The 16,496-nt window shown below is 38.3% G+C and overlaps 1 protein-coding gene across 2 annotated transcripts in view; it reads right to left on the minus strand.

The window, feature by feature from the left end:
- Positions 1–16,496, minus strand: part of CHRNB1 (cholinergic receptor nicotinic beta 1 subunit) — an 826,114-nt gene that overhangs the window by 134,444 nt on the left and 675,174 nt on the right. For both annotated transcript variants that reach the window (XM_044077017.1, XM_044077016.1), the window contains exon 8: positions 6,943–7,166. In XM_044077017.1, coding sequence (XP_043932952.1) covers positions 6,943–7,166 — 224 coding nt within the window. The remainder of the gene's footprint in view (positions 1–6,942; positions 7,167–16,496) is intronic.

Raw genomic sequence — 16,496 nt, forward strand, 5'->3', positions numbered from 1 at the left:
AATACCTCTCCTGTTTGTTTCTGTTAAACATCAGCTTGCTGTTAGCATGTGACAGGCAGATAAATAAGCATGTTACTGTGTACATACATATACTACATACAGTCCTGCACTGTCTGGCCTTGTGGTAATACTGTGCAGAATGGATATTCACAGAAAAAAGTACACATGGGACACTTGAGTCTTCCTGTTCTTGACAGCCACCAGGTACCCTTGGTCTACTTTTGAACTCAGGCCACTGGTAAAGGAGGTTGGAAACAAATGGACCATCTAATACAAATGTGTCTGAAGATTGCTTGTAAGCTCTACACTGCCCTGTAACAGATGACACATCTTGTGAACTATCCCATTGTACTTGTGTTGCTTATTAAATATGGTACAGTGTACTGCTGCTGGGTAACCACACAACTTCTGTTATACCTCTGAAGTACTTTTTGTCAAAGCTTATTGAAAAGGATCACAGGCTCAGCTAAGCTTAGCCACTCAAAAGTCACAAACAGTATAACACACAAAGATAAATAAGTGCACTTATCCTGCTTGCACAAGTGTCCTCCTCACACCACTAGAGAAATGGCAGTATTACTGAGCACTTATATTGTCAGCTTTGACTGCGTAAAACTTCTACCAGCAAAGGTAAAAGGTAAAATGCATTTTAGACAAGAATTGTGATCTGAAAGAAAACCACAAATTTTATGAGGAGCAGAATTAAAATGTGAGGCAAAAATCTGGATATTCCATGAAAATCTGGACAGCCGAGAGGTATGTGTGGGGGGTTGCTGCACTCCTGAGTGTGTTACCCTTCAGGTGAGTTGTTAAATGGAGGTCCCATCTGCTTGAGTTGGTGGTAGCTCAGGTGGAGGTAAAGATGCCACAACATGTACCGAAAAGAGCAAGAGAAATACCCTGGTCATATTTCTGCTAGTAGTATGACTACTACATTGGCTCTCCCCTGAAAAGAAGCCACTAGCTTAGTGGGGCTGATCTGGTAAACAAAGGACAAATACATTTTTAAACTGTACTTACAGTAGCTATTTCTCTAGAGTTAAAAACAAAATTCAGTTTATGTCACTACCACAACATCATATTCTGTGCCATAAATGGAATTATATGAGTAGGCTGTTGACCACCATGAAGAAAAAAACAATTAAGTAAAAGTACCTTGTTCATGCAAGATACTGCTAGACACTTCTTAGTACTGTGGAATGAATTGATTGGTCAGGCTGATGTTTTGATCTTGGTCTCAGCAGTCCACTGAGTTCATCAGTTCAGAGGCAGATGAGAATGTAAATGGACAGGGGTATAGCTGCATTTTTTTGAACTCTGTCAGAACTTGTTCCCCCACCTTTAGCTGAGCTGTATACACTGAGATGTATACTGCCAGATTGTGCCAACTTACACAAGGTAGTACGTGTGGCATGGCAACTCGGCAGTATGCAAACTAGACGTACAATTTGCCATGTTTCGCATTTTGAGTCATGAGTAATGCCTGGCAGATGTGGCCTAAGGAATCTGCTGTTACGCTACATTTCACCATGGTGGAGTGAGTGCTTTTTTTTTTTTTAATTATTTACACAGTGCTATATGCTTTGCTGTCTTGTGGACTTTGCTTATTTTGTTCTTAGTAACAGCAACAGTGGCGAGTTTTAACTGTTGGACCCAGTGCTGGAGGTGCCAGCCAGGAGAAGTGAGACTGAATCACTTATGGCCTGCTCTCATATTTGTTGGGTGTATGTATGAGCTTACACTGAGGTCAAGGGATCAGGAAATTCCAAATGGCCCATCTGTCTGAGTAAATGTTCCTAATATGCGCACAACATATGTCTTGCTTATGGCATGCACGGGTTTACACATCGCTGCTTTGAATACTGAATGATAGGCAGAACACAGCAAGAAGACCCATGTCACTTGGGGGGTGCTGAAGAATAAAGAAATCAGTTAGAAAAAAAAATATTCATGCAGTAAAATAAAACACAAAGTAGTAGTGGTAAGGTATTCTCAGCAGTTGAATTAATGACAGTCAACGCAGAGTTAGTTTGGAACTCAAATATGCTTCAAGCCTTAGTACACCCCATGATTTATTACTTAGAATATTAGTATCATTCTAACTGTAGTTTATTCCATAACTATTTGTCAGCAAAAGTCACTGTATATAGCATTTATGGTGTTGTCATTTGTAGCATACAGGTTGCTTGCTGAGACTGGTTTCACACACACACACTGCTGCTTTAGTTAGATATCACCTCATGGTAACAAATTCACAGATTTGGCAGTACCCATTAAAAAATAGCTTATCTTTGTGAAACTATTCAGAATTTTTAAAGTTAATTAAGTGAGTCTAGCCTTGTAACTTTTGCATTGTTCAGTATTTCACCCAAACCTAAGGATGTAGCTGTTTTGTTATATCGTAGCATGATTGTTATAGATATCAGTAGTTCTTGCGGTGTAAAAGTGTAATGAACATTATTAGATGGTTGTTGTGTGCCAGATTCATCTGTCCCTAACAGTCGTATGGTATTGACTTTTTTTTCCATTGTTTAAAAACAGTTGTTCATCACTGCTTAACAAAAAGGGAATCAGCTTTACTATGCCTATTCCACTATTTTGGGCAGAACACATCCGGAAGCTTATGTTTAAAAGCTTTTGCAACCAATGTTTTGACAAAGGTACTCATGTTGAAACATAACGGTAGTTTGTAATCTCCTGTGATGACAGCTGATAGTCACAAGGGTAGTAACTGCCCTCTTCAGATGCACGATTGCCCTTTGCTCCTTTTAATATCAACCAGCAGCTTCATTATTCCCTTTGCATTTTTTAAGTAATTCCTGAAGCTCCTCACGAGATTGCTGACATGCCACCCCGACCCAACCTACTGTGCAGAAAAGCATGCTAATGTGTATTAAAGTATTACTAGGATCATATGAGGTTGTGCTTTATTCACTTCAGAGGGGTTTTCTCTAAAGTGTGCCTTGTAATGTATTATGGCTGGATAGTGATGAAAGAATTTACCAAAACATGAGCCAGCGATAGTGTAGTGTACTGGCTCACCTTCAGTTCTGTGTAGGAGTGGGCGTGGCTGCGTTGATTGGCATTAAAAGATGTATATGAAATGAGGCATGATTGACGTGCCATTCATATTAGCAGTGCCATCATGCATACAATTAAGGTGGCCGAATGTAGTAAGTCAAGTGTACAAGTGTAAACTCCCATTACAGTTATTTACTCTTCCAATGAACAATTCTATCATGAATTGCATATCATAAAATGCATGTTTTCTGAGCATTCTCAAATACATTGGCATCAATATTCACTGACAACAGATAAATATTCAATCGGTCCGACCGACGTAGAACTACGGGGGAGGGTTTTGGGCGGGGCTTGCTACTGTGCATCTGGTGAGCTAGTACACTACACTATTGCCCATGAGCCACCCTCTGAGCATGAGATTTTCTGTCCTTTGCATGAAATGAGATAATAAATGTAGTGCCGTAACTAAGTGTGCAAAAGATTACGGGGCATGATTGTTACTGAAATGCAGTAGCGGTTAACTGCCAGTATTCTACTTGCGGTTGTTATGAAGGTGTTATGAAGCTGGTTAGCGCCTAATGTAAACTGTAGGAATCTGATTCCTACAAATGCAACAAGCACATTTCAAAAGGTTTAGAAAAAATAGTGCAATTCCCCGAGGGCTAGGAACAAAACACACACCACTCTCAGTCTCTGTCAATCTCTAACACACATTCTCTCCTGCTTACATACATTCATTCACTCACACAGACAGACAGAAAGATAGACATACACACACATGCATGCACACTTTTTTCTTACTTTTTTTACACTGAAAGTTGATAGAATAACAGGTTTAGCATTAGCATGAATTTTCTGAAAGGAATGGAATGTAGATTGAAACTTATGTCTGTCAGTACGATTGTTAATTAGAGCAGAGAAAACCACAATTTTATGAAAAATGGATATAAATGGGAAATAGTAGGTGGAGATGTTAAGAAAGCCGTGGTCATGACTACGTGAATCTGATTGGCTGTCACTGCTTACATGACTTCTGGGGCCAGTGAAACAATACGGTCTAAAGTTTTTTATTTATTATTAAAGTAACTAAAATTAGGGCTTTATAAGATCTTTTATACATATTTTTGGGGGTGGGAATTAATGCAGCCAAAGGAAGAAATACAGTATGCCTTCATCACTTGAATAGGTATGCCAAATTAAATTACAGTGCAGAGAAAATCGGCTAGCTGTGAGTGATAACAACCACAGAAAGCTGATTTTCTTTAAACAATCCTATGTAAACTATAGTTAACTCCACTGTGAAAATAAAGTTGAGAAGGTAGTTAAAGTTCAGGTACCTCTTCAATTTAGTTTTCATCAGTGGAGTTAAACTGTGCTTGTAAACAAAGTCACGCTGCCAGACGACACTCGGGTGTAATGTGCAAGAATAGCTCTCGTCTCAGGGAGTGCTCAGATGCATCCTGTAATGGTACTCAGGGTTAATGAGTTAAAGTCATCCATAACTAGGATGTTTGGTTGTATTTTGAGTGACTCAAGTAGATCCAAGTAGGCATTATGGATATGGAGGGGGATCTATAGCTGATGATAACTTGGAGAGGGGTCTTTTCCTATAGCAATTTGCACATGGAGTAACTCTATGGAATCAATCTGTTTAACCAATCTGGAGGTGTATTTATCTTTAATGAATATTGATACTCCTCCTCCTTTAGTTTTCATGTGTTCATTTTGTGGTCTGAATGTGTGGAAGGCATTATATCCCGGTATGACCAGGGTGCTCTCCATGGCCTTGAACCAGGTGTCTGTGACTGCACAGATCTCCACATTTTCCAAGGTAAGGAGTGCTTCCAGTGAGTGCTGTTTCACATTTAGACTCCTAGCATTTACCAGCATAACATTAAGGTTGTACTTTGAGTATATTTTTGCATCAGGAAATTTGTTTTTGTGACATTGCCTGAAAAAAGCACTATGGAGGAGGCAAGAGCTTTAGGCAGTAGCCGAAAACCCAGAGGTGACAGGTGGAGACCATCTCTGGCAAAACATTGTGGTCTGTCAACCATATCATCCCAGGCTGACAGGTACTGGATCCCATTAAACTGACACCAGAAACTAAACCAATTGTTGAAGTCAATCATTTTTTTGTCTGTATTGAGGCATCATCCTAGGTAAAGGTAGAATGTTGCTTAAGGCTAGGGGCATACCCACCTAGGACACATAATTAGAGTGCTCAGTTATGTCTCTATTCATACAGTCCAGTGAGGTATGTCTCAAGTCATTCACACCAACGTGGACTATGAGAGAGTCATAGCAGTGCTGTTGAGAGACTTGAGTGCATGTGGGATGTAGTAGATCCTGGCATCTGACAAACAGCTGACCGTGACCTTTTCCTTATCCAACCTGGTGAGTAGGATATGTGTGTGTCTCACAATGGAGTCACCTATGACTAAAACTTTTAATTTTTTGTTTTGCCTTAGGGGCATGTTTGGTGAGATATTGGTGTGTGCTTTTGTATGTGTACTGTGATTTGCTGGGAATGCATTAAGTGAAGTGTGTTTATGTTTGGGAGGTCTCTGATCTTTTGGTAGGCTTCTAGTGAGAACCTCTGCATATGTAGGTTTAGGTGTTGTACAAGTGCATGGTGCAGGAGGTGAAGTGTGTGAGCTGACAACCTGCTTAGTATCTGACATACTGATTTGTGAGTGAGAGAGCCTAGATTCTAGATTCTTAATATAGCTGCATCTCTCACATATTGAATTTGTTTGAATTAGGAGAAATGGGTTGTTAGTGTACATGAGGCAATTGCTACATTGCCTCAGGATGCCCATGTCAATCAGCTTGGCTGGAGAAATGGTGGAAAATTGTCCATTCTTGATGCTAGGTGAAGTACTGCAGAGTCAGTAACAGGGAGAGGACTAGAAAGACCAGGTATGGCTAAGGGATAAAATAAAGTTCTAAACTGTGACGAGCTTAATGGGCAAGACTTGTGGGGGAATCTCAGAGGCTCAGCTGACGGTCTAACCGAGCAGTGAAGCATAACAGAGTGAAACCTTCAACGGAGCACAAGAAGTTGACTAAGGTAAAATTATCTTTCGAACAGTTTTCGTCTATAACCGCCAATGGTATCCTCAACTGCATGGTACTGCATGGTTATGCAGGTGGTTTACAAAATTAAACTGATTTCAAACACTCTAACCAATAGTAACACACTAGACTGGGCCCTGGACCAACAATCACCACTCAGATAGGTCCTTAGCTACACTCTACTCTCACTAGGGTATATGGAGAGGCCATCTTTTGTGGAGGAAAGCTGGATTAGTGCTCAGAAACTGTAAAAGCAGACTGGGTCCAGTAAATCTGAACCAAGTCTATGCTAGGCTAAAAGTTCAGGAAACAGCAAAAATACAGTAAAATACAGTTCAAAAATAACAGCACATATTAAAATACAATGCAAGAAGTGCAGATCAAATTAAAATGATACTTATTTTTTTCAGTAGCAGGCAGTGGAAGGTTCAGATAACACAGGAGAGTGATTGCTTGTTGCTAACCTCTGTGCAGCTCTGGTAAACAAAATTAAAGTGATTTCAAATATTCTAACCAATAGTAGCACACTAGACTGGGCCCTGGGCCAACAATCACCTCTCATATAGGTCCTTAGCTACACTCTACTCTCACTAGGGTGTAGGGGGAGGCCCTCTTTTGTGGAAAAAAGCTGGATTAGTGCTCAGAAACTATAAAAACAGACTGGGTTCATCAAATCTGAACCAAGTCTATCCTAGGCTAAAAGTGCAGGAAACAACAAAAATACAGTAAAATATAGTTAAAAAATAACAGCACATAGTAAAATATAATGAAAGAAGTGCAGATCAAGTAAAAAATGATATCATGCAATATTGGACTAAAGGGGTATCCAGTTGAGCTACCTACCTTACGAACCCAAAATGGCATGTTGTGTGTATTGGGTGAACGATGGTGCAGGTTAAGCACTACAACACTCAGAATGACAGAGAAGGTCATAAGGATCATGGTGAACATCAGGTAGTTCACAATAATGGGAACACCCACTGAGGTCTCTGGGACTTTTTTAGCAAGCAAGAGCAAAAATACAGTCAGGGTCAACAGCACAAAGATGGAAAGTGTCATCTTCTCACCTGAAATGTGGAAAGAGTAAAAGCAATTCAGAAACCCGAAATGTGACATAACGAAAACACACTACACTCATTTGCCTTCTTATTTAAGAACATGAACAAATTGTATTAGTGGGCATGCAATTATGGCAAATTATTTCTAGACTGCTTCTACATACCTGAATCTTGATGACTGCATCTGTGTGATGATTGGTGCTAGTAAAAGCAGTTAATACATGAGGTCAACTCAACTTACTGTTATAATCACTCCTTTATAATAGATCACTTTCCACATTAAGGATCCTACTTTTTACTAGGTTGAAGATCAATGAAAACTAGTGGATTTGTGTTTTACATTTAAACACAGAATACACACATTGAGTTTTTAGATGCCTTGTGAAGAGTGAACAAATCAGTCTTCACCTTTACTTTACTAGTGAAATGAAAACTACATTATACAGCAACTTGAAATGATCTTAGTACTGTCCATGATTCCTGCATTCACAGTTATGAAAGGTACAAATATGTTTAACATCTTGATGGGGGGCAAAATGATTCAGGCATGTTAAAAGGTAGCACAGCTAGTGTTTAAATCAACACACGGATTGTGACAGGATAGTTATGCTAAAGCACAACTTTTGCCCCTTTATCAGTCGTTATTGTAGGAATCATATTTCAAAATTACAGAATCTTCTCAGCAGATAAACTAAGGAATATACTAAGAGAATTATGTAGTTTGAGAAGTTTTTTGGTATTACACCTTTTGACAGGATCTTTCGGATGGATTCAGAGATGCAGTCCATACTGCCCAAGGCCAGTGTGCTGTAAATTACAGGGACTAGGCCTTTAAGTAGTTCAAAGAGAACTGCATACATGTGTTTTCAAAGCAAAATATTAATGTACATGTAAAAGAATTATGCAGCATGAATAAAATGCTACCATTATTGAGAGCTGCACACAGAATCAAAGCTGCTTATCAAAGGTATAACAAAATTTTCGTTGAAATCACTGTATCAGGACAGTGTACTGTGACCCTTCAAAAAACACAGATGGAACTGCCATCAATGAGTGCTATAAATGTGAAAGCACATAATGCTATCTGTAAATGGCATGTGTGACACCAGGGAGATACTGTCAGTCCAGCTATCTGGAATTTTGTAAATAATTATATGTCACTTGAAAATATTAATAGGATTTATAGAAATGTGACACTGCCAACCCAGCTATCTGTAATTTTGTAAATAATCATATATCATTTGTGAATAGTAATATGATTCATGTGCTTGTCTTACAAATGTAAGAGAACTGTATGTTATGTACTGAGCTGCAAGAATGTAACCACAGTGTACTCTACTGGAAAATAACAGAAATGTATATAAACTATGTACCTGTACAAATGTATGTTTTAATAGTAGAAGCTGGAACATACAGAGTTAACTTGCAAAACTTTAAGAAAGTAAGTTGGAATCAAAGTGTTTTATGATTTTGTTATCTCTCAGTTTCAATTCAATAGCAGACACAGTGTCTAGAGCTAGAAGTTGTTCTATTGTCTTGAAAGTAATTTTAATTACTAGGTTTAAAATGTAAAGTGTTTTATTGCTTCCTAGCAGCTGCACTTCTGAGAGATAGGTACTTCTCACTTAGAGCTTTTTATACTCTCTTGGTATCTGTTAGCCTGGGAACTGAAGTCAGGTCACAAAGAGTGATGTCATCCAAGCTGATCCAGCAGTAATGTTTGATAGCAATTTAAGAACTCTTTTGGAGACAGACTTTGCATTTTGTACCTTGTCTTGGATCTAGAAACATCCACTCATCAGCACTTCTACCTGTGTGTTGCTCTGTAAGTAAGTCTAGGACCTAGTATCTCTTTTAGATATAGACAGGAATATAGTAAAGATTAGTTTAGATGTTTTCTGTATTTATTTGTGACTGTCCAGCAATGTTGTTTTAAAATATTTCCTATGATTCTGATCTCTGAAGTCACTGTGTTGAGTTATTGAATATTGTCTTGTTCTTTTATTATTTATTATTAAATATATTTAAACCTTTTAATTGTGGCTGGTTTGTTTAGAGAAATTTAAGCTTTTAGAGTACTTGCATGTGTATTTTGTGACACTGTACAGGCCACTCCTTAATCGCCTTGGTCTTGGTCAGACTACCATTTGGATAATAGTAACATTACACAGTAGGACTGGTCACCCTTTGTTAAGGGCCTCACAGTAGCTGATAAAGAGTGGTTGGTGACAGTTAAAACTACTTTATAGTCTGGGCAGAAGGAGGCTTACCTAGTAAACCTGTGCCAACCTTTCCCAGGTGTGTGTATGTGTTTATATAGCAATCAAATCTCAAAGTGTGTGTGTGTGTATGTGTGTGTGTGTGTGTGTGTGTGTGTGTGTGTGTGTGTGTGTGTGTGTGAGCTGCTTGGGCAGGAACACAAAGCACTGGTTGGACAGACAGGGTGCTGGAGGTTTTGGCTTGATCACTCAGCTGAGATCTCAATCCTATAGCTGTGCCAGTGGAGAGTCTTATCAGGGATCTAGAGAAAGAGACTGAAACCAGGCCCAGACTGACTGTGATCTCTGTGTGCTCTTGTGGGAAATTGTACTTTAGTGTGTGTGTGTGTGTGTGTGTGTGTGTGTGTGTGTGTGTGTGTGTGTGTGTGTGTGTGTGTACTTGTCATCCTCCCATTGTGTACATCCCTTACCGTTGCTAGTGGTAGGGATTGAGGCTTTTTAATTACTGGGCCTGTTCAGGGGCATCACACCATGCATAGGTGGACATTAATAAAATCAGTACCAAGCACTACAAGACGTGAATATGCCAAGACTCTGTACTGAATGTTGGTAATTACAGAGCATGAAGACTGAATGATATGAAAATGAAATTGGCAATAAGCACAGTTTCATGTGCTCTAAATATCCCTCACTGGATGCACTAAACAGTATGATCTTAACTTGACCCACCATGTTTCGCAGACTGCCACTGAATATTTTCAGACTGAATAACATACATAAATATACACTTGAACTTCTCAACCGCTTAGTGCAAGAATGCTGGACAAAGGCACAAATAATGAGGGGGGGTTAAATACCACTCCTCTAACACAGAAAGTTGCTAAAATAACAGGTTTTGCATTATCATGCATTTTTTGAATGATGTAAAGTCTGAAACTTGTATATCTGTCATTTTATAGTGATTCAACGATTTGCCAGAAAAAAAACACAAATTTTATGAGGGACTGGCTAAAAATATAAGGCATGAATCAGGACAGTCTGCATAATTTTGGACAAGTGAGAGCTATGGATTATTTTACAGCGCAGCAGTTGATGCTATATGCAGTTCTCTTCCTGAGAGGATATACAGTTTAAAAATCATTTCCAGTTTTAAATATATGTGTGAATTCTGAGAAAATAAAATGGTGCACATGTGGTGTAATGTGTTACAGCATTCTTCCACCTCATTGTGATGATAAAGGTGTTGTGTTCCTGTATATACTGTGAATATGTCAAATAGTGTTGTCAATTTAAGAAAAATGTATAACATTTCAATTTTAAAAAGTACTGTATCCTCATAATACATTGAGTCTGGTTTGCAAGTTGCTAGTGTGTTCAAGTCAGATGAACTGTTCTTGTGCTGCCATTTTATGCAATATAAAATCTTTTTCTACAAATGCTAATGTTATTAACACTACTTGCTAGCATTACTGGGTAACTGGAGATATGCATCATGACAATGTCAGAACTAGGATCATCTTCAAAAGTAAAAGTGAAAATACTATTCCAGTCAGATAAAACATGCCAATGAGTGGGATAATATTTACCAAGCCATTCTAATGAGAATTAGAAGCCTTACCTCACAAAGTGGTATTTTTATCGATTTTCATCTGTTTGACCTGACAGAAGCATTTTTATTACCAATACCCTTAACACAAAGACCTTTTTAAAAGATAGTTGCTGACTTATGGGAGTTTGAGGGCAAAATCTACTTAATAATTATTGACTATTACTCTTGTGACATTGAAATGGGTGTCCACGGTGGTGCAGTGGTTAGTGTTGCCACCTCACAGCAAGAAGTTCTCTGGTTCGATCCTCAGCTGGGGTGCCTTTTGTGCAGAGTCTGCATGTCCTCCCTGTGGTTGCTTGGGTTTCCTCTGGGTGCTCCGGTTTCCTCCCATATCTCGAAGACATGCTGTAGGTGGATTGGATACTCTAAATTGGCCCTAGGTGTGAGTGCATGCATGTGTGTGCCTTCTGTGGAAAGTTGGGCGCTGGGCTGTCAACTCATCACCGTAAAAGGTGACCTCACAAAGACATTAATGGACATAAAAATGTTCATTAGAAAAATAAATTTGGGCTTGGTTTTACCTGCAATTCCAAGTGAGTGAACAGGGGCTGAGGCGAAAGAGTACTTATAATCCACCTTTGCACCCTCAGCTGAAGAATTTTGAAAAGGTTATTGAAAAAGAGTTAAGAAAGGAATATAGTAAAATCAAATATAGGCCCAATTTATTTGGTAAAGGAAATACTACACTTAAGGAACTACAAGCTAACCCCGATATTCGGGTTATGAAGCCCGATAAAGGGGGAGGTGTAGTACTAATGAATAATATAACCTATGAAGGTAAAATGAATCAAATTTTGATGAAGTGACCTATTCTAGTGTGTCTAATAATGAGGTTAACATAGCCTATAAAAGGATAGACAACGTATTGGAAGATCTGTATATGGAAGGCTTAATTGATGAAAAAACATTCAGATTCTTAAGGGTAGATAAACCAAGAGTGCCATCCATATTTGGAATACCTAAGACACACAAGAATGAGAAAGATCCCCCCTTGAGGCCTATAGTGTCGTCAGAAGGTTCCAAGATGCTTTCCCTGGCCAAGTTTGTAGATAATAAACTTAAACAGTTATGGGTCAAAAGAAAGGCCATCCTAAAAGATTATTGGGACTTTTTGAGGGAAATTACCCCAGAATTGTGTCATGATGAGTTCATTTGTATTACTATAGACGTAAAAGATTTATTTTCAAGCATTCCCTATAGGGAAGGAATGGATTTGTTTGAAGAAATTTTATTCGAAGATCCTGACTTGATCCATAATGAGAAGTTAGTATGTATAAGCTTAATGGAACTGGTTCTAAAATACAATTTTATTTTTTTAAAGGTGAATTCTACCAGCAAATACAGGGTGTGGCAATGGGGGCAGCTTGTGCCCCAACTTATGCCAACCTTGTTTTAGCTAAGTGGGAGGAAAAACACATATTAAATTCTGAGTTTGCAATTAATTGGACAGTCTATAAGAGATTTTTAGACAATATAGTTATGTTTTGGAGGGGGACTGAAGAGTCATTTGATGAAATCATGGTATATATGAATACCACTAATTTTTTGGAATTCACTTATACACTATCCAGGGACTGTTTGCAATATCTAGATGTTGAAATATATAAGGCAGACGGTAAATTTGAGTCCAGGATATTTAGAAAGCCTAATTTTTGCAACTCATTTCTTCATTATAGAAGTGCACACCCCCTACATTGTAAAAGGAACATAGTTAAGGGTCAGTATGTCCATGGTAGCCGAATGACTACCTCTAGCGATGATTTTAATAAAGAATGTGGGTTGTTAAAAACATTTTTTTGGAAAGGGGCTACCCATTGGACCTAGTGAGTGGGGTAGAGGTAGAAGTAAAGACTGGTAGATCTACTAAATTTAAACCTATTTTAGAACAAAATGAAACAACGTACAACGTTGTAGGTAAGGATCATGAAGTTAATTACAATGGAGCTATGGTATTAGAGTATAATGCTCTTAATGGAGCAACTAAGAGAATTATTAATTTTGAAATTTGTATACAAGAATTCATCTAGTTTGAAAAACATTCTTGAATATGGTGGTAAAAATAAGGTAAGGAACAGGAGGAGAATGGGGACTTACAAGTGTGGCCACTGTTCCCATTGTGAAAGTATAGCTAACACAGATAAACTTTTTATTGAGGGTAGGAACAGGTGGGTATATAGACCTGGATACTTTAATTGTGAAGCCATGGGGATAGTATACCTTGCTCTGTGTGTTGAGTGTAGATCCTTCTATGTTGGTAAAACGGAACGTAGACTCAAGAGAAGGATCTACGAACATAAATATGACATTTTGAATAAAAAGGAAACCAATGCTTTATATAAACACACAAAGGTTTGTTCAAAAGCTAATTTCAATTTTTTTGGTCTTGGAACAAATACCTAAAGAAATCAGAGGTGGACTATGGCAGGAGAGAATAGAATTCAGGGAACTTTGGTGGCAAGTTACCCTTGAAGCATCCAGCCCCTCTGGCTTAAATGATTTTATATCCATTGTTCCATTATTAAAATTGAGATCTGCCAAGCTATAGTTTTTATTTAAGACACAGTTCCTAATAAAACCACTAGATGATGCAATAATATTGTTTTTTATATCATTTGAGCAAGTTCATTTGCTGCACTTTTATACTTTTATATTTTAAGGAAAGTATTTAATGAATGTTGAAATGTTGAAATATCTATGCAACAGTATGTTTTTATGAAAATGTTTTATTTTTCTATGTAATTCAAGGTTTTTAAACAATATTTTCTTGCCATGTAGTTTTATGAGGGAAAAGGAGAGGGAGTGATTGTTTTTAAGTTTTTTCACTATACAATGTGATTGGTTAACTCGGGCGGCCACGGTGGTGCAGTGGTTAGCGTTGCCACCTCAAAGCAAGAGGTTCTCCGGTTCGATCCTTGGCTGGGGTGCGTTCTGTGTGGAGTCTGCATGTCCTCCCTGTGGTTGCATGGGTTTCCTCCAGGTGCTCCGGTTTCCTCCCACATCCCAAAGACATGCTGTAGGTGGATTGGACACTCTAAAATTGGCCCTAGGTGTGTGTGTGTGTGTGTGTGTGTGTGTGTGTGTGTGTGTGTGTGTGTGTGTGTGTGTGTGTGTGTGTGGGTGTGTGTGTGCCTTCTGTGGAAGGTTGGGTGCCAGGCTGGCAACTTGACACCGTAAAACTCCACTGCCAATCATGAGTGGACAGGTGATCCACTGTGGTGACCCCTAACCGGGAAAAGCCAGAAGAAGAAGAATGCGATTGGTTAACATATAGGTGAGGGACTATATAAGGGTAAAAATAGTATTCTGGTCATCTGATGAAGTCTTTATGAGGAGAGACGAAAATGCTGGTCCTACAAGTGTGTTTATGTGTCTATGCTTTTAGTCAGGTTTGTGGAATGTGCAATAAAATATATACTTTTTTAAAAAAACACCCCGTATTCTCCGTTTTCTGGAAGACCTATTCAGTGGATTCGACACCATAAAAACTTCACTGCCAATCATGAGCAGACAGGAGATCCGCTGTGGCAACCCCTAACCAGGAAAAAGCCGAAAGAAGAAGAAGAAGAAGACTCTTGTGACATAGAAATATTATGTGTACTGACTATGACTAGCCAGTAAATAATAGCAAGGTTAAGACTATATTGTCAAGATATGGAATACCCATTAAAATGGTCACAGAAAATGGTGCATAGATTGTGTCAGCTAACTTCCAATAGTTTCTTGACATCTGTGCTTTTTCCTTGTATTAAGTCAAGTCCTCATTATCCTAAATGAACTAAAGCCACTAAGGGAACAATACAAATGGCTGCAAAGATCTTGAGGCAGCCTGATTCTCACAGTTCTCATGTCATGTCAAGCTACTCCACAGCATGCTATAGGAGAGGGCCCATTCCAAGCTAATTCTTGTAAGGCAAATAGGAATTAACATGCAAATGTCAGAATCCAGACTTGAGCCAAAAAGTACTCTTTATGAGTCAATAGTAACAAATGACAAAAAAAACAAAGCTTCCTACAGAAGATTGGCTATTTCACTGAACCCACTATCTATCCCTCAATGAGGCAACCAGTGCATGTTAAGTTACACAGGAAAGAGAGCTGGACACAGCTGCTGTTGCAGTATGAAAAAAACAATGAACAAAGGTCACAACGTAGTGCAAACTGTGGATGGTGCCATAGCTAGACACAACCAGAGGCATATTCAAGCATTTCTAGATGAGCTTCAACTTAAATATCAAGTTCTTGAGAGTCAATCCCAGGTGTATGGCCAAGAATGACCAGGTCAGCAGCTAGTCAGAGTGTTCCTGACTCTTCAAAACTGTTACCACAATTCAGTATCCAAGACAAGGGTGGAAGTTTGAAATTAACTTGTGAGGACCATCTGTGTGCTGTCAAACATAGTGTGATTGATCCTGTTGAGACACTTTTGCAAACTGACTCTAGAAAAAATGTTGTTCAATATAGTTATTTGTCTAACAACCTTCCTTCCATAGTTCCATTCATATGACTTGTAATGGCTGAGAAATCAATACTCAACTCTGGGCAGATAACTCTATAACTGAGTAATATATCCGGATAAGTGACTCTTTGTTTTTGCCTGGGCTAGAAAGTATTTCTGCTAAAGATAACATCTACCTCAGCTGTTCCTATTTCCTAAATAACAGTCAGTATAGCGTGTGTAAAATTTTAGAGGATTTGCACAGTTAGTATTCTTTAAAAATGTTAAATATATGCATGGTTGAGCAAGTAACTGCACTGTGAACCTCAGAGAGCTTTCTCTTTAGTGGTGCAAGGTGATAAAAAAAAAAAAAGTATAGCTTTTATATACTTGTATATACTGCGAATATGTATAATGGTACTGCCACTTTAAGAATGTAAAGCATTGCTCTACCCAGTAAAGGACTGACTCCAGGTTGCCAGATGTAAGCATCTTTGTGATAAGTAACTTGCTAAGCTCATTCTTGCTGTAATGTAATTTTGTTCAGTATTAAAGTTGCTGTTACAGGAACGTGCATTTAACTGAAAATGCTGATACATATCCAATAACTATTTCAGATCTCATGCCGATAATAACTAAAATAAAAATGTAGGGCAATGAAATAAAAATGAGACATTGGTGCTTCCCCACCTATATGTTAAATAGAAAGAAATTTAAAGAGTGGGTAGTGGAAATTATTTGAGAGTTATTAGGGAAGATAGCAATTTCTTCAGAAAATATAACTAAGGAGTGGGATAAAATAAAAGTGGAGTATAAAAATAGGATAGAAATAAAAGAAAAAAGAAATATCCTTAAGAAGTAACAAATTATTCAGAGGGACTGACAAAGGTTAAAAAATTGCAGGACAGAGGGAATTTTCCAGAAAAAGAAACGGTGCAACTGCTGAATGTTAATGAGAAAATGGCGGACTACCAAGATAATATGCATGTGTTTAAACAGATTGCTGTTGAGCAACTATTTTTTATAATAACTCCAGAGCACAAAAGCCTTTAGCACAATGACTCAGGCAACGTAAA

This window comes from Protopterus annectens, chromosome 7.part0, assembly GCF_019279795.1.
Source record: "Protopterus annectens isolate FY-2018-M chromosome 7.part0, PAN1.0, whole genome shotgun sequence".
NCBI lineage: Eukaryota > Metazoa > Chordata > Ceratodontiformes > Protopteridae > Protopterus > Protopterus annectens.